Consider the following 22,970-nt stretch of genomic DNA (forward strand, 5'->3'; position numbering starts at 1 on the left):
AGGTTGTCATTTCAGTCTTATTTTGAACTCCACCGTACAGTCAGTTTTACATTTAAGGCTTAAACGTTTCAGTTAATCATGTGAATGGCTGACATGCTACATCAATATTTACATCCACTCAAAATTATATAAAATACAAGCATTTCGTTATTTTTGAGTTCAACAGTATTGCTTAGAATTACAAAATACAGCAATGTCTGAAATACTGAAAGTTTCATAAAAGCAGCAATTTTTCTCCCATTCCCAGTCTTAACTGTCCAGAAAATTACTAAAATAAAAATATCTAACATTTTACACAAGCCACAGATCTAGGAACATGACCATCAAGTCTTAAACCAGGTAACTTAAGCATAAATGCAAATGGCAAGGGGCAGATGAGGATGACATTGCTAAGGGTATGATAGTAAGTGTCTGTGCTCTAGGTATCACAGTCTCTTTTTTTTTTTTTTTTCCCTCCAGTCAAAAAAATAACTGTGTTTAGATAGAAATTTAGAAGGCAGACTGGCTTTGTGATGAACACATCAGTGCTTCTGTCATTAATAGTGCAGGACCACTTTGGTGACTGCTGATGAACACATTCACGTGCACATGGCAAAACAAACCTACAACAACATGGTGCGATTCTTTCGTTGTGATGGATCTGTACAGAAATATCACAATTTTCCGTACATGTGCTTAAATACACAAGTTGCAAAAGCTACAGGTGAAATTTCAACCTGTGAAATGTACACTCAGTTTATTTTGTCACAGTAGGAACTATGTGTACTTACTCAGGTTGAATTTTGCTGTAATTCAACTATTTAACTATTTTTGGTCCCCACGTGCAAAAAACCTATTTGGAGCATTTTTTCCCTTCTCCCTTTCTTCACTTGTTTGTCAAGGATAGATTGATTTTTTTTTAATTTTTTTTTTTTTTTAGTGCATGACTTTTCAAGTAACTAGCCTATGAAAAATCTACAAACAGCTTAAAATATCAGGAAGAAGTTCCAAGGAAAAGCATTTTCACAATCAAAGATAACATTCTGCACTTTTTTTTAAAGACCATATAAAAAGAAATTGATAGTGTATAGGTTCTCACATTTATATTAAACAAAAAGAATTCCTGTTGTATTCAAAAGTAGTTTCTCAGCATATGCAAACTCTGTGTCCTCCCTTATTCAGAATACATTAATTTAGCCTATAAAAATACAATATGGACAAGTTGTTCTCGTTCCCTGACATAAGAATTCACAATTTTGACACAAAAATTGTAAACTTTTATTACATTCAAAATACATTTCTTAAGTCTTTAGAATTTAAGTTCTGAGGTGTCGGCAGTCAGAGCTCTTGGTATACAGCAGAAGTACGTTATTGCAGAGCCTTTACACAGAAGTAGCTTTCTAAAGTTAAGAGGAACGTACTCTTCCCACATATTTTTCTTGCTACCAGGAGGAAAAGAAAGGCTTCCTACTATGAAAGGTCTGTGTGAACGCATTACTCAGATGAACGATCCGGCCCTGACTTCCAGTGCTACTTCGCTCCACAATCACACGTGGCATCTGAACAAGCTGAATGGGACTTTTTTCATCCTTCAATGCCTGAGTAAGGTTTAGGATCTAAGAGAGTAAAAATAGGTAAGGTGAGGGCACGCAAAGAAAACTGTGGCTAGCAGGCTTATAAATTTAGGTGCCACTCTTAAATCAATTCTGTAGAGGACTGCGCTGTCAAGTAAGTTATTTTTTAAAAAATACTCTCTTGCAAGTAGAAATATTTTATTTATATGGTAACATTATGACATCCTACTGCTATCTGACTATCAGTGCTAAAAGGCATCATTTGCTGATGTACTTCCAATCACATCCAAGAATAACTCATTATCTGCATTTCTTCCCTAAATCCGTGCCTGAAAACCTGACATCTCCCACAGTGAAACATTCTTCTATAGCTAGAGATTTAAAACAAACAAACCAAACCACCACCAAAAAAATCTCTGCTGAAATCCACCTCAGGGAAAGGGTGTGAAGAAAGGGTCCAGATGCAGCCTTTATAGTGCGAAATTAGTTTAGACAACCTTAGCTAGATATCTCTCAATTATATAGATCAGGTTTTTTTCTTTAAGCCTTTTCTTAAATAACAGATTCCCTGTAGCCAATTGTCTCATCACAAAAAAGCTACTTAACACAGTTTAAGATGGATGAATACTTCAGAAGTGACCTTGCAGTGACTGCACAAACTTCTCAAAAAAGTTATTTCAGAAGTAATTCCTATAATTCAATTTAATAAGTAATGTTTGCCGGCTTTTAGCCACCACACATAACTAATGTTAACTGGGATTATGTTTGACTAAGCAGAGCTGCAGTCTTGTGCAAGGTACTTTTTGATATAGGAAACTCTACAGAGAAAAGGTCGGATTAAGCCACTCCAGGAATTGTGAATGTCTGGCTTTAAACTATCCATGTTGAATTTATGAACACAGAGAAGTCGGTTTCAATAAATTCAGGGCAAATGGGACTATTAATTTATCTAGTCCAATTCCCTTACATTTTCACAAATCACTATTTTATGCCTACAATGAACTAAATTTGTTCCTAGCTAAAGCTTGTTTTCCAATACATCACACCAATCTAAATTTTAAAACAGCGAGAAGATGGAAAAACCCTTCTCCTCTCTTGTTTCAGTGTTAACAAAAACCCCAAAACTTAATCATCGAATTTCTAATCTGAAAATGGCTGGACTGGTTCCAAGTATGGTTCTGACATTTGCTAGGATGAAGAAATTTTATTACCTAATATTGCTTTCTTGTGAAAGGTATTTCAATAATCAAGTTAACCCTCCAAAATGAAGTCACATTTATTTTAATAACATAACAAAATTAGCCACCAAATTTGCCATCGAAGTTTACGACTCTTCTCCAGTGTTTAATTTTTAAAATACCTTCTAAGAATATATAGTTAAGTCCTCCCCCATCCCCCACAAAACCAATAAAACCCAATTATTTACAAAAGTCTTCTATAAAAATAAAAAAAAAAATCAGCACATACTTTCTGCTATCTCATCTATATGCAAATAAGAACAAACTCTAGAAGAAATTTAGTCTTCTCAGATTAAAATACTTTCAAGTGTCTTTCAATTCAACAGGAGCCAGTTTTTGCCACTCTAAAAAAACAGCTGAGAAGTGATGGCAAATTAAATACATAAATAAAAATTTAAAAAGTAGTCTTACCTGCCCCCTCATAACGGACATTTGGTTTTCAAAAGTAGACTTGTCAAATCCTTTATCAGTCTTTAATAAAGAAAACAAACAGTTATTATAGGAAATGACCCATTTACTTTTAGCTATATATTTAGCACACAAATTCATCAATTTCATAATACACAGTCATATTTACCAACATTATAATAATTTTTGGAAGCTTCCAATAGTCATAGTATGACCCACAAAAAGGTCTGTTTACTGCAGCAAGTTTACATATGTGAAAATGAAGGATGTTCCACATCATAAGAGTAAAATACATCAGTGGATACCACTTTAGGGCATTGGTAGGTAGGCTTAATACCATCACATAACATTACACTGTCTCTCACCTTTACTCGGGCAAAAGAATACTTCCTCCTTCAGATTTATTAACTACTTCAACTTCCACTGGATTTAACAGACAACCCAGAGTCACTTTGAATACAACTGAGTCAAAGATGCAAATATTGCGAATGTGTTTCAGGATCTAGTTTTGACGTTACAGCTGCATTTTCATTAAAAGTTTAAAGTTTCCATTTCTTTCCATCCTGATCATTTGGATTATTTCACTTGAACATCTGACACAATTGGTTATGGAATGTTTCAGAGAAGGACACTTCTTTTCATGTCAATATTGTAGCACAGTTTCAGTATCTTTAAAATAAGTTTGACTTACTTTAAACATGGTCAAGATTTCAGCATCAACTTCACACAATATATGTATGTAAAATTAAGTATATGAAAGGTATGCAGGTACTTTGTTACATTAAATACGTGATTTCCTCAGGTTGCTACAGTTAAGTGTATACACACCACACAGGTATGTTAAATAAAGTTTTTACACAGATTCGTGCTATAAAAGTTAACTAGCTTTAAGTGATTCTGTGAAACTTGGATATCTAAAAGGTAATTATGTTTTCAGATGAGCTGATTACTATCAGTTAGCTAGATTAGTGATATAGTTTCCTCTTAATTATATAAACCCTTTCTACCATGCAAGTGTTAAAGCTAAAATAGCACAGTATCATGACATACAGAAGTTAAATTCATAAGAGGAAAAAATGATCTAACTGTTCCATTACAGGTATCAGCTATTTCAGTAATGCTCAATTCAAAGAACCACTCAATTCACCTTAAATAGTTCATAAAGATCTTCACAAAGGTCCTGTACGAAGTTCATATCAGAAATGCGAGGAAGAACTAAATCTCTGGTCTCCTGAGAGAAAGGAACTTTTGCTTGAGAAAGCCAAGCCCAGTGAAAGGGATCTAATGCAGAAAAACAGTACACTTAATCATTAACAACAGGCAAAAATGGAATTCTCAAGTGCTTACCGCTGATACAGTACTCTGCTGCCTACTGGAAGTTCTCAGTAACACACCATTTTTCACAACATTGTTACCCCATATACCTCTTTTGGCTACAGTTACAAAAGCAGCTTTGCAGCTACTCAGCCTTTTTTCCAAACAGTGAAAATATATTTAAGTAATAAATATTTAGTTGAAGCAATAAGTAAAAGAGGTATATAAATTAAATACTGTAAGCAACAGTAGAGGCCTTCTCCTAGTTTAGTAATGTAGTTTCCTTTGGAGTAAAATAATGGCTGCAATCAAATAGAAATCTTTCAGACATTTGACTCATACTGAAGAATTAACAAAAAAAGTAGCTACTAATTTTTAATAAAATTTTTAGTTAATTAAAATGTCTTTGAAGCATGCTGAGAAAAACATTCTTAACTTTTCCCATAATTGCTATTAAAGAACTGTTTCAAGAGCTATTGTAGGAGTAATTAATATTATCAGATGTTAAACAAGACACCAAACAGTATCGAGTCAAGTAAAATCAGTACTCACTGCCCTCCTCTCATACACTGAACCAGTCATCTTATCATTAAAAGCTGTCTAGTCAGTCAAGTACAGTTTGGCCTTGGTAAATCCATGCTGGCTTCCCCATCACCTTCTTGTTCTTCATGTGTTTGAACATGGCTTCCAGGAGGATTCACTTCACAGTCTTCATGGGGACTGAGGTTAGGCTGGCTACCCCTTCATTCCTTGTACCCTGCATCTTGCCCTCCTTGAAGACGGATGTGATGCTTACCTTTTTCTAGTCATCAGCAACCTCCCCCATTACTACAGTCTTTCAAGAGCGACGAGAAAACAGCCTCACAACATCAGCCAGCTCCCATCATGTTTCCAACGCATCCCATCTACTCCTATGAACTTCTGTACGTCCATTTTGCTTAAATGCCCCCTTTCTTCTGCTTTGGGTGTTGTCTGAATGAGTGACAACATTCATTCTCAGAGGCTCTGCTTATGAGCTCTGACACCTAAAAGCAAATCTTACAAGTGAAAACTGGGGCAAAGTCAGCACTGAATAACTTGTTCTTCCTTATGCCTTTTGCCTTTAGGTCCTTGCTGCACTTTTTCTCAGTCCCGCTCTCCCTTCTAATTCACTTAACCCTTTCTTGTTGCCCTATGTCCTCTGCTACTGTTACTCCAGCTCAGCTTTGACTTTCCAGACTCCATTCTTGCACTTTTGGGCAAAGTCTCTATTTTTCCAGGGGAGTCTCCGCATTTTTTTTTATGTACTTAATTTTTGTGTCCCAGTTCAGTCAGGAGTTCCCTGCTCATCCATTCTGGACCAACTTCCTGCCTTTTGGATAGGCTGTTCTCTGGCTTTGAGGAGGTTATCCTTGACAATCAACCAGCTCTAGTCATCAAGAAAACATGCTCTACCCCTCAACAGCCTGCAATTTTAAACAACATTATGCTACAAGTTTACCTTTCCAGAATTGTCACATACTTGTCAAACTGCAAAAGAATTCTAAAAGATCATCCAAGTTTATTAATTTTGATGCTGAAGTAAAAGATGGTATAAAATAAGCAATAATTGCCATGTCTCTAGAACAGCTGCAGAAGTGACTGTAGCCAAGAGATACGTAGTACAGTAACTATTGAGTATCAAGATGTCTGGGACTATACAGAGCTCTGGGTGGGGTAATTAACTAGCCTTTTGACAGCAAAGCTAGCCCACACTTAACTGCCATAATTACCTGATTGGCTAATAGACCACGGAAATAACTGTAAACCCTGTTGGGCACTTCCCTCTAAACTATAAGTAATCAGAGATGTGGTCAGGTACAATCTTGCTTTAGCAGTAATACCAATTTTCAGTCTGCTCAAAAACACTAAAGATTAACTCCTACAAAGTAAGCTAAAGCTGAGAACAAGTAAAAATAACATGTAACTTGTCTACTCATTCACCTACAACAGTGCCCTTTGTTTTGAAATATAAATTTGGCCATTAGAGAGACAACTTGCATATCCTTGCACTCAAGTAACTTTCCATCATGGTTTTCAAGAAAACAGACATGAGAAACATGTTGCTAATTTTTTCCAATTCCACCATCAGTCAGTTTACATACAAACATAGTATGTTTATGAATACCTATGTATTAATATTGTTTAAAGGTACACAGGTAAAAAATATGAACAAGGACTACATCACATATGCCATTGCAAAAATGTCATTTGTTGCTAACTTCCTGAAGAAAAGTACCTTACTTAAAAATTCAATATATAACTACAGTGATGATTTCTTAGTTTCTTACTACAACAACCCAAACAAAAAAATACTTATTTAGAAGTTACTCTCCTGAAAGGAAGATGATTGAAGAATGCGATACTTACATGCCCTCCACTCATCAGGATGCTTAAAAGGAAATGCTAAACCATTGTCAATTGCAGCAATTTTAATAGTAGATTCTTTAGTTATAGTCCATTGGCTATCCTACAGAAGGAATATTTCAAAAATAAGTGATACCTATGCACTTACAAAAATAGTGAAATACATTAAAAACACTAAATAATATACTTTTTAGTTTCACTGCTTAAAGTCAACTTAAACAATATAAAGGAGTATCCAAGTAAACTCCAGCACATATAATTCTTACTCTACAACCATTAAAAAGGAGCCCTTCCCCCAAATACAAGATAAGCAGAGCACATAAATAGCTGAAAAAATGTGCTTGAGCAACAGTGAGCAGTTTTATTATTATTATAGCCCAAGCTAGTAAAGAAAAAATACACCACAATAAAAATAACTTCTAGCACTGTTCTATCCAGACTAGTCTAATCGAAATTGCTTTTCCATTTATTTCTCCTAGAATAATTTGCAATTATCATATTTCTTGAGACCATGCACCAGGATTAAAGCCATGCACTTAATCCCCTGCAAGATCAAGTTATAAAATTAAACAATTTAAAGAATCTAAGTTTCAGAGTACAATTTTCTTACCTTATCTGACAGATCAAGCCCATCATCTTGTTTTTCATACCTGACTAACCAGTTATCGTTACCTCTGTCTTTAAATGGGAAAATGCATGTCACAATATGTCACTTATAAAGAAATCATCATCTAAAGTCACATACAACAACTAATATTGTAAATTGAGAATTACCAAAGGAGTCAGGCAAAACTGTTCAAAAAGTTTCTTCCATCGCAATATGTGTGTTTTAGCTGTACTGAAATGTTTGAGGCAACTGATTTACTGGAAAGACCAAAAATTTACCAAGTGTTCTTAGGCATGTATTACTGCTTTAGTTTCCCCAACTGGCAGCAAAATATCAAGAAGGCTAAGAGAAACTATTTTCATCCATTTTATGCAGAAAGATTGGCTGTAGTGTGCACTTTTCCTGGGGAAATAATTAACATACTTTACTGACAGAAATAAAGCATAATGAAAGTATTTGTTCTTGAATTCTTACATTGGTTAAAAATATCAAGTAACAGCCAAAAAGTGTTATTTGGATTTTGTCATATTGCAATATTTAATGTTTGAATCCAAAGTCAATTTTTTAAAGTTTAAAATGCAACATTCTGGCCTTCAATTATGCGAAAAGCATCTGAAATGCATTAAAAGCCTTCAGCAGCAGCTTTCAGCCAGCATTGCTTACCATTTATGCCTACAAAAGTACATAGATACTGAGACACACTAACAAATACCTGTATTTCTGATGACATAATCCAAGATAACCAATCTTTCAAACTGTGACTGAAATTCTTTCCTTGTGTTCTCAGGTAAAGGATCAGTTTCAAACTTCCTGAGCCAGTAGTCAGCTTCCTTATATCCTTCAACAAACAGCTGGAAGGAGCCAACCTGAAACATTAAGAAACTACATTTGGAAAATGCACTTGGGTAGGTCACATAACTAATCTTAACATTAACAGAAAAACTGATTAGGTACTTTAAAAGTTCAGAACACAGGAGGTATGACGTTAAAAAAAAAAAAGATTACTAAGTGTTTTCTCTTTCATTCCTAAATTCTAAAAAAAGTAAGACTCAAATCATTAGGTTTTTTTCTAGATAGATTGTTTGTTTTGTTTGTTGTTTGTTTGTTTGTTTGTTTTTAAAATATTTGTTTAAGCACTCACCAAGTTTACCAGGAATAAAATGTAGCCAGACAGCTCAACATAAATTAACACTCAGTATAACAAACATTTGAAACAAAGAGAAAGAAATAACATCTATTATCTTTTTCACTGGAAACACTTAGTTCAATAGTTCATAGGAAACTCACCAAAAGTTACGGGAGAAAAGTCTTCCTCTCTGAAAAGCTTGTATGTTTCATGGACAAGAACAGCAGCATTAACCATTTTTTCAAGACAGACACTTTTTGTATGAAAATGGCTGAAATACATTCCCCGAAAGAGTCCAAGGAAGAAAACTACAGATGGCATAGGCTCCATATGTGTGGGCAACAGGAAAGGTGCTCGAGAGTAAAATTCAAAAGAGGACTTATATTTGAGAAGTAAAATGCAGATAGATGTACACGTGCAGAGACATGGATCAACAGATAGCATGTAGAATAACCATGCTGATACAAGCTTGCATAATGTATGTCACATGGACCAAAATTACTGGGAACTGACACAAGTGCATTACTCAAGCTGTACATAACCTGTGTTTTAAAAGTTTAGGAGTAGAACACCATGGTGGTATTTTGGGGATACAATAAGGCTCATAAGGCAAGAAAGATGTGAGGTTTTAGTCAGTGGAGTACTGCACACAAGATGAAAGGAAGGTAGGATGAACACAATAGGATGCCTAAAAGAATAAAACAAGCGGGGGGCGGAGGGGGAGATTTAGGAAAAATGAAAGAACTAAATGAATTGCAGGTGAGAAACAATTAGGCAATATAAAAACATGACACTGAAAGGAAAGGTACTAAACAGTCAGAAAAAAAACCAGAGAGCAATGTACAACATTTTAGCATGTTACTACTCCTCCAGCAGAAAGCTAGACTGCAGACCAGTAGAAAAAGTGGCGAGATTAACGTAGTTCAAACAAAGGAACGATGTAACAGAGTTAATAGATTTTGCACAGAAACAGTCATATTTATCAAACTTCAGTCATTCAGAGATAGTTTTCAACAAGCAACAAGGTTGTTCTACTGTTGAAGTTACCTATAAATATTTTTGTTTTTTTTAATTCAAAGTTTTGTATAAGAATCAGGAAATGCACAAATCACTTATTTTTCCTCTTACCTTAGGAGGTAGTCCAATTCGATTAAACTTTTTAGCAACTTTTGGCACTTTCTCTAAAGCATATTTTTTTCCTCTTGACTTTGCACGATCTATTGCACTGTAATTAAAGGTCTCACTGACAAGCCAGACAACCTTAAAATATGAAAGTTAAAAACACAGCTCAGAATTCCTTATTATTTCAATTGTAAGTTTACAGTAAATTTTATGCTTAGTTGTCAAAAAAGCAAAACAGAAGGATCAGGCACTTCCAACAGAAAAATTTTATATGACAAGGTGAATATTTGCTATTTTACATATCTCAAACAAAAATGTGGTAAAAGACATATAAGTGGGAATCTTTATATGCTGCTTTTTGCAATGCTGATGAATCTCACCAAACCATGAGGCACAAAAGTGTCAGAAAATGCTAGAAACTGAAGTGGTTCCAAAGAAGATATTCAATTCAGATCACAAACCTATCCTTTAAAACAAAAATCACTGTCACTATTTCTACACCAAGCCACTGTGCCTTTGGACTTGCAATAGTTTATAAATTACTTGGGGATAATGCATGATATACAAGCATGTCTCCAGAACTACAGTCCAGAGACTGACAAATCTGTCACTATGTATTTTTTGCATTCTATAATTTACGTATTTTAACTTTTACCTTAGTTTTAGGTACAACTCCAAGCCCCAGCTTGTCATCCACAAGATAGGCACCAGCTTCAGAGAGGTATCCCTGATTTGGAACGAGGCAGCCTCTGCCAAAGCAGCAAGGACAACAAACTTTGTGAAAATATTTGGTCCATTTTGGATTTAGATGTCCATAAGGCTCTTCAGATTTTGGTTTGAACACTCCAATAATTTTCTAGGATAAATAATATAAAATTAAAGTATGAATGTTTTGAGTTGCAGAAGATTAACCACTACTTTCAAATAACTAATTTCCGAGTACATTTTAGATACTATACATTGCATTTTACAGTTGCTCTTTTTAGATGATGAAATAATAAACTAACAAAATGGTATTCCAAATAAATTTATCATCAAATGCTTGTCTAGAAGTAGTACAAATTCAAAATAAGCTCTTCATAAAAGAAAATCAAAACCAGCTAACATTTACTGGTCTTTCAAAATTAGAGGACTGCATTTTAGAATATACATTTTTTTATATTCTAAGTTTTTAAAAAAGGAGGTTTTAAAAGTAGTTTTAAAAATCATTTTCAGCCCGCCAATTAACTCATTGACAAGATATTTCAGACAAAGACATAATGGTTCCAGGAAAGTGACAAACATACAGAATGCTAATAATTGTTACCTTTACTCTTTTATATCTATTTTATTTATTGCTTTAAGTTAGAATGGATTAAAATGTTCTGCACTTTGCAGTTCTAAAGAGTGGTGGTGTTTACCACTGCTGTAGATTCCTCAACTCAACACTGACAATGGTTCACACTACCAGCCACCATTTACATTGGAGACATGTAAATGCTTAAAAGCTTAAAGTTACTCAGAGTACTGTGTCCAATTTTGGACACTACGCTTCAAGAAATCTGTTAACAAACTGGAAAAAGTTGAAAAAACAATGAGAATAAGCACAAAAAATGTGAATAATGAAAGACTGTATGAACAGGGATTGTTTAGCGTAAGAGAAAACGGGGCAAAATAAACTACGCAATAGGTTGCTATAGAGAAAAAAGGAACAACACGTTTACTGTTAACGAGCCAAGAAATGATAGGCTTAAATCCCAGCAGATAAATTGCAAAGAAAAAACCCTTTTGAACCTTAAGAGTGGCTCAAGACTGGAACAGACTGCCAGGTTGTAGAGTCTGCAAAACAGGATGTCACAGGATGCTAACAGGTTAGTCAGACATTCATCAGGAATCATGTTAAGATGATCCTGCTCCACAACACAGGCATTAAATAGATGATTTCTCAAGGTGCCTCCTGCACATGATACTATATTTGTTAACTTCAAACCACAAGATTATTGCCACACTAAAATATATAACCTTCCAACTGTCTGTGATAAACTTTAGCCTAGTACATAAAGTCCACGTAATGACTCTTCTATAGCTCAAGTGAAACGTTGTAGAAATGCTGTATCTTCGTTCCTTCTCCCAGGACCATGGTAAGTAAATCAAATTCTTATCTAATAAATATTTAAGAACTGTTTAAGAAGCATTTTCACATATTAGTACTTTCCTGAATCCTTATCAAAAAAAGTGACTATCTCGATAAGCTAAACACTGTCTGTTGTTGCACCAACATTCATAGCTGATTTACACTCTTGAGTCACTAACAAGTTTGCTGGCAGTCACAAACTGGCAGTCTGCTTCAGTAACTGCTGATTCAACTAGGTTAGGGAGAGGACCTGCCTAGTTGTTCTAGCTTCTGGAGAATTTTCACCCACCTTGTCCAAGATGATCTAACTAGTCCAAGGTTGTCCAAGACAATCATGCTTTGTCCAAGACTAACTACAGAGAACTTTCATTCCATTTGTAAACAGAGTACACAAGACACCAGGTATCATCACCTGTCTTGCCCACCTATTTTGTTTCATTCCCATCAACCACCAGGAGAAATAAGTTACGAAATATCACTATTTGCATTCAACCTATAAAATAAGTTTCCTATGAATAGGGGCAGGAAACAAATTGACAAAAATTCTCTTGTTTTCAGCACGCTATTGTCTGTGATTTTAAGGTTACATTCAAAATCATGGGCAAGTTCTATGCAACTGCACAGATGCAATTCAATTTAGACCTACACAAAAGGTTATGCTTACAATAAATATTCCACACAATGTGAAAGGCCGGGATGTTCTCTGAACGCTTTTTTTTTTTTTTTAAATCACAACACTTTGGAAACTGAATTTACTTGGTATACTAGTTTAGTCAAAATTCTAACGTTAGGTTTAGAATTGTTAAAAAGTTATTTATTTTTTTTCGTATTGAATCACAGGTATCTACCTGCTCAGAATAAAGCTAGCAGCTTTTTATTTCCCAGAAACATAGTGGTGTATTTGGTAATATATGCCAAGCCATTAATTATCTCTCTTCTGAGTTGCTCTTTGGATAATCCTTCCTACAAACTGCCCATTTTAAAAAAGAGCTTAGCTCATTCCATTACTTGCCTGGACCATACTGTGCTATACTATCAAATCTAGATATGGTTTTCAAGGTTTCACTGAAGTTAGAACCTTGCTAAATTTTGCAGAGCCACTGATGTTGAGGACCAGAGTAGAATCTGAAAGCTCAATATGTAGACAACCTCCCAAGGCCAGTCTTAATGTTGCAAGTCAAAACTAATTTCTAGACTGACTCCATTGGCATTACCAACTAGCCAATAGCTAAACTGCCAAAAACATGTTGCAGAACAGCTTGTTACAGACACAATGTCTTTTACTTTATTGGTTACACAATGAACAACAAATGCAGAAATATTCAACACTCAGCAACAGTGCTGCTTAAGTACTGAACTGCTTCATATCAGTACACAATTATGCCAATAAATGCAAAAAGTTAAAACTAAAATTGCCTAATTAAAATTATTAACTTTCTGATAGACCCAAATCAGCAAATAAGATGACCTAACGGAAACAGGTTATTTTACCTGTAACTTGGTATTAGTGTGGGAAACACTTCAGAACCTGACCAGTAAGAAGGCCTAGCATGTCTTTAATAAGCTCTTTCCCAGCATAAGGAAGAGGAGATTACTCAAGAAGAATAGGAGAAAGCAAGTCACAAAACTGGTCTGAAGTAGAATGATGCAATACTCTGTCAAACAGAATGTGAAATCCATTCTACAAATGGGAGTTGCACTATTGACAAAATGAAGTTTCATGAGACCTTTAATATGGATAACAAATTTAGATAAGCTCTAAATTTAGTGCAAAAAATAAAAGCAAAATTGAAAGTCTGCTAGGAATTCAGTATCATTATTCTCAAAGTTCCGTGTTGGCAAATACTTTCATATTTTGCAATGAAATTTTTCTGGCCCACATAAAAAAAAAGGTGTTTTTTTAGTCTTCATTTCTCCTACTTACATTCAAATCAATGACCTGCATGAAGGGGGAAGGCAAGTTACTACTAGGAACAAAAACAACACTTCACTGCAAAACAGAAGTAAAACCAACAAGAAAAGCGCCAGGTAAGGAACAAGGAAATAAGGTGCTCCACCCAAAATACTATAGTTACAAAAACGATGTGTAAGTATTCTCTCATTAGCCCCAGGGCACAGTGAGTCTCTCAGGCAATTGCTAGTCACCAAAAAACTGCAAAATCAGTCTGGAGAAGCATCAGACAAAACAGATTTGCACATATGGAAATCCAGAACAAGTATGATTTTTTCCAAGTAATTTCTCCACTAGCTTTCTAAAAATAAAAGATGTCAATTGCACAGCATTAAGAAAAACTCCAAAAAAACCCACTTAACCAGTTTTAAAGCATTTTTAGCATAACACTGTAGAATACTCTTTAGAGATATCACGCATTGCATTTTTGAAAAAAATAGTGATTTAAACCAGTATTTGGTTACTTACTCAGATTTTTTCCTGTTGCATATTAAATAAGATATAATCCTAATTTAAAATACCTTTTTAAAAACAGTATGAAGTTTGAATATGTATATATAAGCATGCAACCTGAAAACCTACAAAGAACTAAACTACTGAAGTAGAGAAGTGACCTGAAGTTTAAAAAGTCTGCCAAAACTTCGAACAGGTTTTCATATTAACATCCTTGTATGCGACAGCAAGAATCCCACAAAGTGATTAGAGAAAGAGTTGGTTGGGTTTTTTTTCCTTCCAGTTTCAAAAAGAGAGAGACCCTCCCTCCCAACCCTCTCCTCCACCAGAATGAAGGGAGTCATTACTAACAAATGTTCCTGGAACATAGGAGTATGAACTGCAATGAGCAGTTCTTAGAAGATTTTGAAGAGGTAATTCTGCTGCTTTCCATCTTAGAATTAATACAAATAAATATATGAATTTATGAATGTATTTCTAAAAATCACTCACTCAAAGTGTAAAAACTATTATCAGAAAAGCGGCATTAAAACAAACCAAACATCTATGATAACGAAGTGGCAAAACAGAAATATATTCTGTAATGACCAATAATATGAATAAAAGCTAAACAAAAAAATAATACTTCCTAAACGAATGGGAAATGACCGTTTCGGGGATGCAGGGAAGAACAACAATCTTGAATATGTTCTGAAAACCTAGGCACTTAAGTGTTACAACTTCCATGTCCAACACAACTGGGATCTTTACGACTAATGAACACCTACATCTACCTAAGACCAGAAGACTGCTGATTGAGCTTAAAATAAAATCAGATATGACAAATGAACAAAGGTGTGAGGGTTGAGAGTCCTCTTTTTTGGCACAGGTCAGTAAGCAGACAAAGTATTTCTGATTTAAAGAAAACTATGTGAAAGTATGTCTGAAACATCATTTTCTCTTACTAAATAATGCTATCCAAATGCTACTTTTTGAGCAAGATATTCAGGTAACTGTTACTTCTCTGTCTCAAAGTAACCTTAGGACACGTCTTCAATGATCACTATTCAAGGTACCATTTACCACTAAGGGAGGGGAAACCAAATCTTCCAAGTTAAGATTCCACAGACAAGTACAAGTAAGAAGGTAGATTTGTTTAAACCACTCTTCTTGCCCATCTACCAATCGTATAGGAGGAAGGAGAGATGACCTAAATAAAAGGCTATCTAAACAGGAAAGAGATAAAAATATAGGAGGCTTGGCTAAAGAAGCCTAAACAGTACCCAAACCAGAAGCTCAGTTGTGTCAAAATCAATTAAAACATACAAAAAGAATCCCTGAATTGTTTTCAGATGTTAAAGAGGCCCTTTTATTTTCTCCTTATTTCTTTGGTGCAGATCATTCAAAACATGGTACAACTGCAACAGAGAAATAACAGTTATTTTGGCTTAGCTTATGCTGCAAGACATAATTAGAAATCTAAATATTGCTTGCATTGATTTTGCCAACACAGATTTTGGCATACCATAAATTATTAAACAACTTATTTAAATGAATTTCCATTTAAATAGAATTTTTAAATTTCCATTTTAAACTCATTGCTGATAGTGTCTCCGACTTTGCAGTAATATGCTCACCCCTTTTGGATCCTTGGCAAAGTAACTCCCACTGGATCCTTGAGAGATTCTTTCTGGAAAAACTCCACACTCTATAGCTTGTTCTGCTCTCAGAATAATTTCTGCAAATTCTGGATCATCTAAAAATATATTCATATCAGCAGTATGTCCTGTATGCCCTGAAAAATAAGAAAACAAGCAACCTTAAGTGTAATTTGTACTATGAATTAACAACATAAGTAAACACACTGAAAAGCTAACAGCCTTCCCTGCTAAGGCCTATTCAATAGCAGACTGAAAAATTTGGTCCATTAAATCAGTGCAGGTTTTCCCACTCCTTTACCCACATCTAATCAACCTTTTGTTTAAAGTAAATCAGCCGAATCTGCAACAACTAATTTGAGACTACCACTGCAAAGCATTTATACTTCTCAAGGATTTTTATTTTTATTTACATAAGGAAACCTATAAGAAAAAAATCCCTTCAAAATCATATCTGTAAAAAAATGCTAAAGATTTTTCTTAAGATTTTTGTGTCCTTTTGTAGAGAAAGCTACCTGAAAGTAAAGTGTCCACTACCTGCTATTAGCACGGTATCATACCATTCATTAAACAGCTTGGCTAACATGTTCATTATCTGCTAAGTCACAGCGATGTCATGCACAAAACAGTCTGTTACATGTAGCACTGACAAGTGGCACCAATATCCTGGTGAAGTACTGCATGCCATCACCATTCCAACATGAAAACACTATCAACTACTTGTAGAATTTCTTTGCATACCAACCAAAAGATCAGCTCTATGCAGGCATTTATGCAAACTCTATGCAAACATTTAGAAAGATAGCTAGAAGAGAAGTTGCCGGGAATAAACACTTCTATTGCTCTTTAAACTTTTTCAAACTGTTTCTCTGCAAGTTTGGAAACTGTAGATTTCTGTACCTTGCTTTTAAGGCTAGGATTATTCCACATTCTTACTGAGTGCACTTTCATGGGTCTGTACATTAGGGCTCATTTCTGCATTAAGAAACAGCTACGTTACTCTAAACATTCACAGATAAAGTAGCCTTATTCCCATTTCAGCACTTGAAGTGTAAGATAAAACAACATACATACATTCTTCTGGAATGACAACTGACACAGAATCCATTCAGAAAAGATACTCCTAAACAGTCTGTGGATAGCCAAATAAAAAATAAATAATAAAAATCACTCTTGATGGTTTGGAATGCCTTTTTGTAGCACAGGACATTCTTTCAAGTTTTCTAGAACATCACCATTTGCTTGCATGAACCACTCACAAATAACAACATGGCTTCCAAACAAAAACAACTAAAAAGGACAAAGCATAGGAAAACTTATAAGTTGGCAACAGGAAGAGAAGCCTTAAAACTAATAACAGCTCATTCTTAAGGACCAACAACTACAACCCATAGGATCAGAATCTGTTAGACTACTCGGCCAATACTTCTGTGATAAACTACAGTTTAATTTTAAGACTTTTATTGGGACTGCCAGGGACAATCAATAAATTGCATTTCATAGAGTCAGCCACCAAGAGAGAGGGAAAGGGTTCTAAGATTTCCCTGTCACAAAGTACTTAAGTGAGTTAGGGAAATAAACCAAAAAAACCCACGATACACTTATTTTTATGGAAAAAAGTCACTTTGAATCAGTGGTTCTTATTTCATATTCAAGCCTCAACTATCTCTACCCAAGAAACATCACATCATACAGCTGAGCTGCGACTACTATACGTTTTTGTCAGTGAATGCAAAATCAGGGTTGTGCATTATACTGTTACCAAACAAAATGCAACACCCATATTAAATTGCTCTGCACACTAATCGTCCAGATGAAGAGGACCTACAGATAAACTTTCTATCACAGGGACTGAAGCGGTCTATGCAGAAGACAACTTTCTCAGGTCAGTTTTTAATGTCTGTGCATTCATTCCAGAATATAAAACCATAAGAAGTCTCACTGTCTTGAGGAAATTCTTTGACCATGTCTTTTCTAACATAAAGGATAACTGCAGGAAAAATATATTCAGTGAAAAATCAAATTAAAAACAAACAAACCAACCACATTATGCTGTATGCTCAAGGAAGAAGAAAAAAAAATAATTTTTGAAACTTATGATTTGTTCCTTATTGCTACTGTACTACTAGAAAGCCTTCTGTTACCACAGTGATGCGGCCATACAAAACCATACAGGCTGAAAACAAGGAAACTGGCAGTTTTAAGAAGTTTCCTTTCGGTTTATCAACACTCTCCATTTTAATTGCAGCTAGTATTTGCTGAATGTGGCAGGGTTTTTTGAGTTGGTTTCTTCTCCAAAAATTACTTCAATCAAGTTTTCCACTGTGAGAGTATGTTACGGTCAGAACACTCCCAGTACAGTCTCTAAACTTAGAATTCTAACTAATCAAGGTTTTTTCTTGCAACCGCTCTTGAAAGCTACTCTTCTCATTAAACTCCCACTCAGGAGATCAGGTCTCACACATGCACAGTCTAACTACCAAGCTCAGTAACTTTTTTCAAATTAATTTGGACAAGGCCTTAAGGCTGTGAAGCTGCTATACTTGAATGATGAGGACGTGCCAAAGAAGATATAAATGCTATCATTCATGTATGCACCTCAACCTGTTCTTCCATCAAGTTAACATGACATAAGCTAAACTAACACACTTTGCAAGAGTAACATGTATGAACTCCTTCAATACTAAACCAGCTTTTTACTATTTCAACATTAACATAATTAGAAGTAGTCCCTTCAATCAACTCCATCTTTTTCTATACAGAGTCTCATATTCTGACCATAATTCCATTATGAAAACACTCTCCATGTTGCAATAACATGCACAAATAACATCTGTTGCATGTTTGTTCCACCTGACACACCAAGCAATCCTGTACCTTCAAGTGTTAGACATACAGAAAAGGTAAGGACAAGCAAACAGGAGCAAGAGGTGAGATGCTGCGATCAATCACAGTTCTGAGATTTTCTTACATGCTCTTGGGGCAGACCCCAAGTAGCACCCTGCATTCACCATCCTAATTGCCCCAGTGGTGCAAGACCCACGGCTCTAGTCCCCACTCTGAAGCATTAACTCCTATGTTTTGCTAGAAGCATTGTCTCATTAACGCATCTTAAGTCTTGTGGGAACAAGACAGGAGAACTCTAACGTTTTAATGGCATGTTTGCATTACAGGTCTGGTCTATGCTTGGGACCATTGGTTAAATGAGATTTTTTTTTTTTCTTATGGTTAAAAACAGTACACTAGCAAAAGCTCTCTATGGCTACTAAAAAGAAAGTTACTAGCATAACTTATTTTGCTCAAATTGATGGGGGTTTTGTTTGGATTTTTTTTTTATATGCTGTTGTTGCAAAAGGAACAATTTTTACCAGTCTCTGGCAAGAAATCCTATGGTATAATTACAACACTAAACACTATTAAGTGATAGAAGTCCACAGATTTCCCTCAGCAAACCTCTCCTAGATGTACATCTATTTACAAAGTTGTACAGAATCAGAAAGCTTGAAAGTCTAAAGAAAAAAGTAAGCAACAAATATTGTGTAGTTAATCATCTTGGCTGTATCTTTAGAATTAAATAGTGGCCATGCTTACACTTCTTTTCAAATTCATAACTAAGTTCTTGCATTTCTGAATTTTCACTTCTTTCTCCCTTTAAGACTGGATTTCAAAACATCGAAAGCAGATTAATTTTTATGAAAACCAAAAATATGACAGAAGAATCCACATCTAAGACTCTTAATACATGTGATGGCACAAAGAAGTGAACAGATGATTGGAGCAAAGAACAGAAATAGAATAAAATTTTTTTTACAGGATGAAAGGATGGGGGTCACAAGGAAGTAATTGCTGCAACAGGTGAGATAAATAGAAAACTTGACAAGAGTTCGCCAAGTGTTCAGGAAGCAGCTGCCAGTCCCACCACAGAACACAGTCTGCAAAACGTGCAAAGCCAGAAGTTTCAAAAAATATGACAGAAACAAAGAAAGCAAGGCCCAACAAAACAGCAGACAGAGAACAAGAAGTAACAGTGGAGACACTCATGAAGATGTAAATGAGTTCGTGCAGCCCTGCACATAAAGACAAAGCATTTGAATTTCGAGCCCTCCGCAGCACTTTCCCTTCAGACGCTGTAGTCAGCGAGCCCGCACGCCGAGCAAGGGCAGCGCACCTCTGCCCCTCGCTGATACGACGCCTTCGATAAAAGCTGCTCATGAGCTCCCCGTGACACCCCACGGAGGCACCGGGCACGGCGCATCAGGCGGACTTCAGCCCCTACAGCTATTTTGTTTCCAGCCTCGCCGGCAGGACAGGGCAGGGGGTACCGCTCCTCTGCCCCGGCGGCACCCGGGCAGCCCAACCCGGGCAGCCCAACCCGGGCACAGCCCCCCGCCCCTCGCCGCGCCGGCGCACCCCCGCACCCCCCTCCGCCTTCGGCCGAGCCCGGCGGGGAGGCGGCGGCCCCGGGCCCTACCTGCGGCGGCGCGGGGCTCCTTCTCCCAGGCGGCGCCCGCTCGGCGGCCGCGGCCGGTGCCCGACGCCCGCAGGAGAGGCTCGTCCTCTCCATCCCCCTCGGGCCCCGAGTCCTCCTCACCCTCCTCCTCCTCCTCCTCCTCCTGCAGCCCCAGCTCCCCACACAGCCGCACAGCCCCGCCGGGGGCGGCTTTCACCCCCTGCGGCCCCCGCCAGGGCGGCCCTCCCTGAGGCGCCGGCTCCGCGAGGAGCAGCAGCCGCTCATCGGGCTCCTCAGCACCCGGCTCCGCCATGGGCGGCCGCGGCCGGGGGCCGAGCGCGGTGGGAGGCGGCGCCGCCGGGCGGGCTCAGGCCCCTCCGCCGCAGCCCATGGCGCTCTCGCTCCGCCGCCGCCGCCGCCGCTCCTGTCACGGCCCTGCGCGTGCGCGCGGCACCGGCGCCCCGCCCCGCCCCGCCGCCGCTACCTGCCTTAAAGGGGCCGCGGCCCCCGGCGGCAAACCGTCTCGCGCGTGCGAGCGGCCACCGACGGCGGGCCTAGGAGGGGCCGGTGCGGGGTCCCGGGGCTTCCCCGGGCCAGCGACCGGCCGCGGGGCTGGCAATCAACGCGCAAAGAATTAATGCCCCGCGGCAAAACTGCAGCCGAGGAACGGGGGAGTTTGTGCGATGGAGCCGCTGCTGCGGGTCAGCGGGGAGGGAAATCCCCCCGCGGCAGCGGGCGGCGTGAGGCAGCCCCGGAGCGGCATCATCCGCTCCCCATCCCGCCGGGAAATCCCAGCCGCAGGCCGCCCTGCTTGCGCCATTCCCCCCGCTCGCCGCTTACCAACGCCGCCCCTGAAACTTCCCTTGCCTCCGTGCCCGAAACCGGCCCCCCGCCCGGCCGCCGCTCTGCGCTGGCCAGCTGCTCCCCGCCGTGCTTCGGCTTGGGCGTGCTGCGCCACCACGGTAGGTTCCAACAGGCAGCCTAAAACCAATAACTGTGAAAACGATGCGACTATATTGTCATTATTTCCACGTTCCCGCAACCATCCTTGCGTTATTAACTGGAAGACGGCGAATACAACTGTAACGCCAACGCGCTGCTTCGGGCCTTGGCGCGGATGCCTCCCCCTTCGCCTCCGTACAGAAAAGGGGGTCTCCTCAGCGCGGTACTCAAAGATTTTGGTGAAATACGGGAGAAAGATACACACATGGAGTACTCGTATAGAACTGGGATTCTGGGTTATACTGCGAGCAAATCAGTTCTCAGCTAAAATAGTAATTGCCTGTATTTATCATTCATTATTCTCATAATTATTCATGATATAAGGATTCATTCTGTACATCACCGGGATCACGGAAAGAAAATTACTTTGCTTGGTTACTGGCAAAACAAACCTGACTGAAATGCTCGACTTGTGTTTGTCTCAGGTTACCTGTCAGCCAGTGGACTTTGGAACCCAGCGGAGTGTCATTCACTTGTGTAACTATTAATATCTGGAACACTTGATAAAATCTGTTCACACTTGCGTTTCTGTTTCCATTCCTCTCTATTACAAGTGAACATATTCAGTCAGCCGTGACTCCAGATGAATAGCCATTTTATGCCTAGTAAACAAGTATATGAAGGTTACAGCAACTGGATGTAATTTTCTGTACAGAAAATTATACTGATGTTAATTCCTGTGTGAAGCAAACAAAAAGATCGGACTAAAATGGGAGAAGTGTGACATTTTGCCCAGCAGACCATTAAGGAAGACCACATCTCCCTTGAGCTACATCAGTTATGAGTCAGTTGTAGCTGTTCCAATAACGTTCTGTTAAACAGTTCATCCATGGGTTTCTCAAAAGTTTGAAAGTTCTTTCTTTTCAATAAACTAAACAAGAAATAACTCGTTAGTTATTTCTTCTGGTTTAGGGATTCATCTACACATGCTAGAGTATGTCTAAACGCAGTTCACTGTTAGTTTTCATCTTCTACTGCAATGACAATTTTGTAACTTGCTCACAGGCCTTGATCTAACAAAGTCTTTACCTTGCCTCAATCTTCAGTAGTGCAGAGTTCAAACACAATGACAGCTCATAATGAAACAAAATACACATCATCATCATAGTTATTAACAAACTATTAATTTTAATTCTGAGTAGCTAATACTCTCAATTAGCCACCTGGATTAAAATTACTAACAATTAAATCATGCAAATAAGTTGGATCATTTTCCTCATGCTAACACTTTTGTCTCTATCCTTCTAATCCATAAAGGATACTTTGTCATCTGTTTATAGTATCTATCTGAGAAACATTGGAGTGGAAAAAACAGAAGAAAAAAAAAGGGAATACATGCACAATCGTGCACTTTTAGCTTTAGGTGAGCGCCCTCTTGTGATACTTTAAAATAAAGAACAAGATGAATAGCTGCTCACTATTTCTAAAGTAACAGCAACACGACACGTAACCCAGATGCAGCATGACTACAGCGACTAAAAAGCCGGACAATTCAATCTAGAAAGTTCTTTTCTGTTCAAAAGGACTAAGAAACTGTGTTGATTATAGTCTGAGCCAACAACTCAAACAGGTGTGTAAGATGACTCTGTCAGAACACCTGAAAGGTCCTAA

General features: G+C 37.7%; 1 protein-coding gene across 1 annotated transcript; it reads right to left on the bottom strand.

The window, feature by feature from the left end:
* Positions 1-6: 6 nt before the first annotated feature.
* On the bottom strand, positions 7-20,670 carry PI4K2B (phosphatidylinositol 4-kinase type 2 beta; the record flags this gene model as incomplete). Its single annotated transcript, XM_082316215.1, has 10 exons — positions 7-1,595; positions 3,203-3,262; positions 4,347-4,480; positions 6,902-7,001; positions 7,509-7,576; positions 8,218-8,371; positions 9,760-9,891; positions 10,409-10,609; positions 15,887-16,044; positions 20,379-20,670. 10 exons carry the CDS (start codon positions 20,668-20,670, stop codon positions 1,422-1,424), a joined length of 1,473 nt encoding a protein of 490 aa, XP_082172341.1. The 3' UTR covers positions 7-1,421.
* Positions 20,671-22,970: the final 2,300 nt, after the last annotated feature.

Source organism: Platalea leucorodia (genome assembly GCF_965183815.1).
Source record: "Platalea leucorodia genome assembly, chromosome: 6".
NCBI classification, from domain to species: domain Eukaryota; kingdom Metazoa; phylum Chordata; class Aves; order Pelecaniformes; family Threskiornithidae; genus Platalea; species Platalea leucorodia.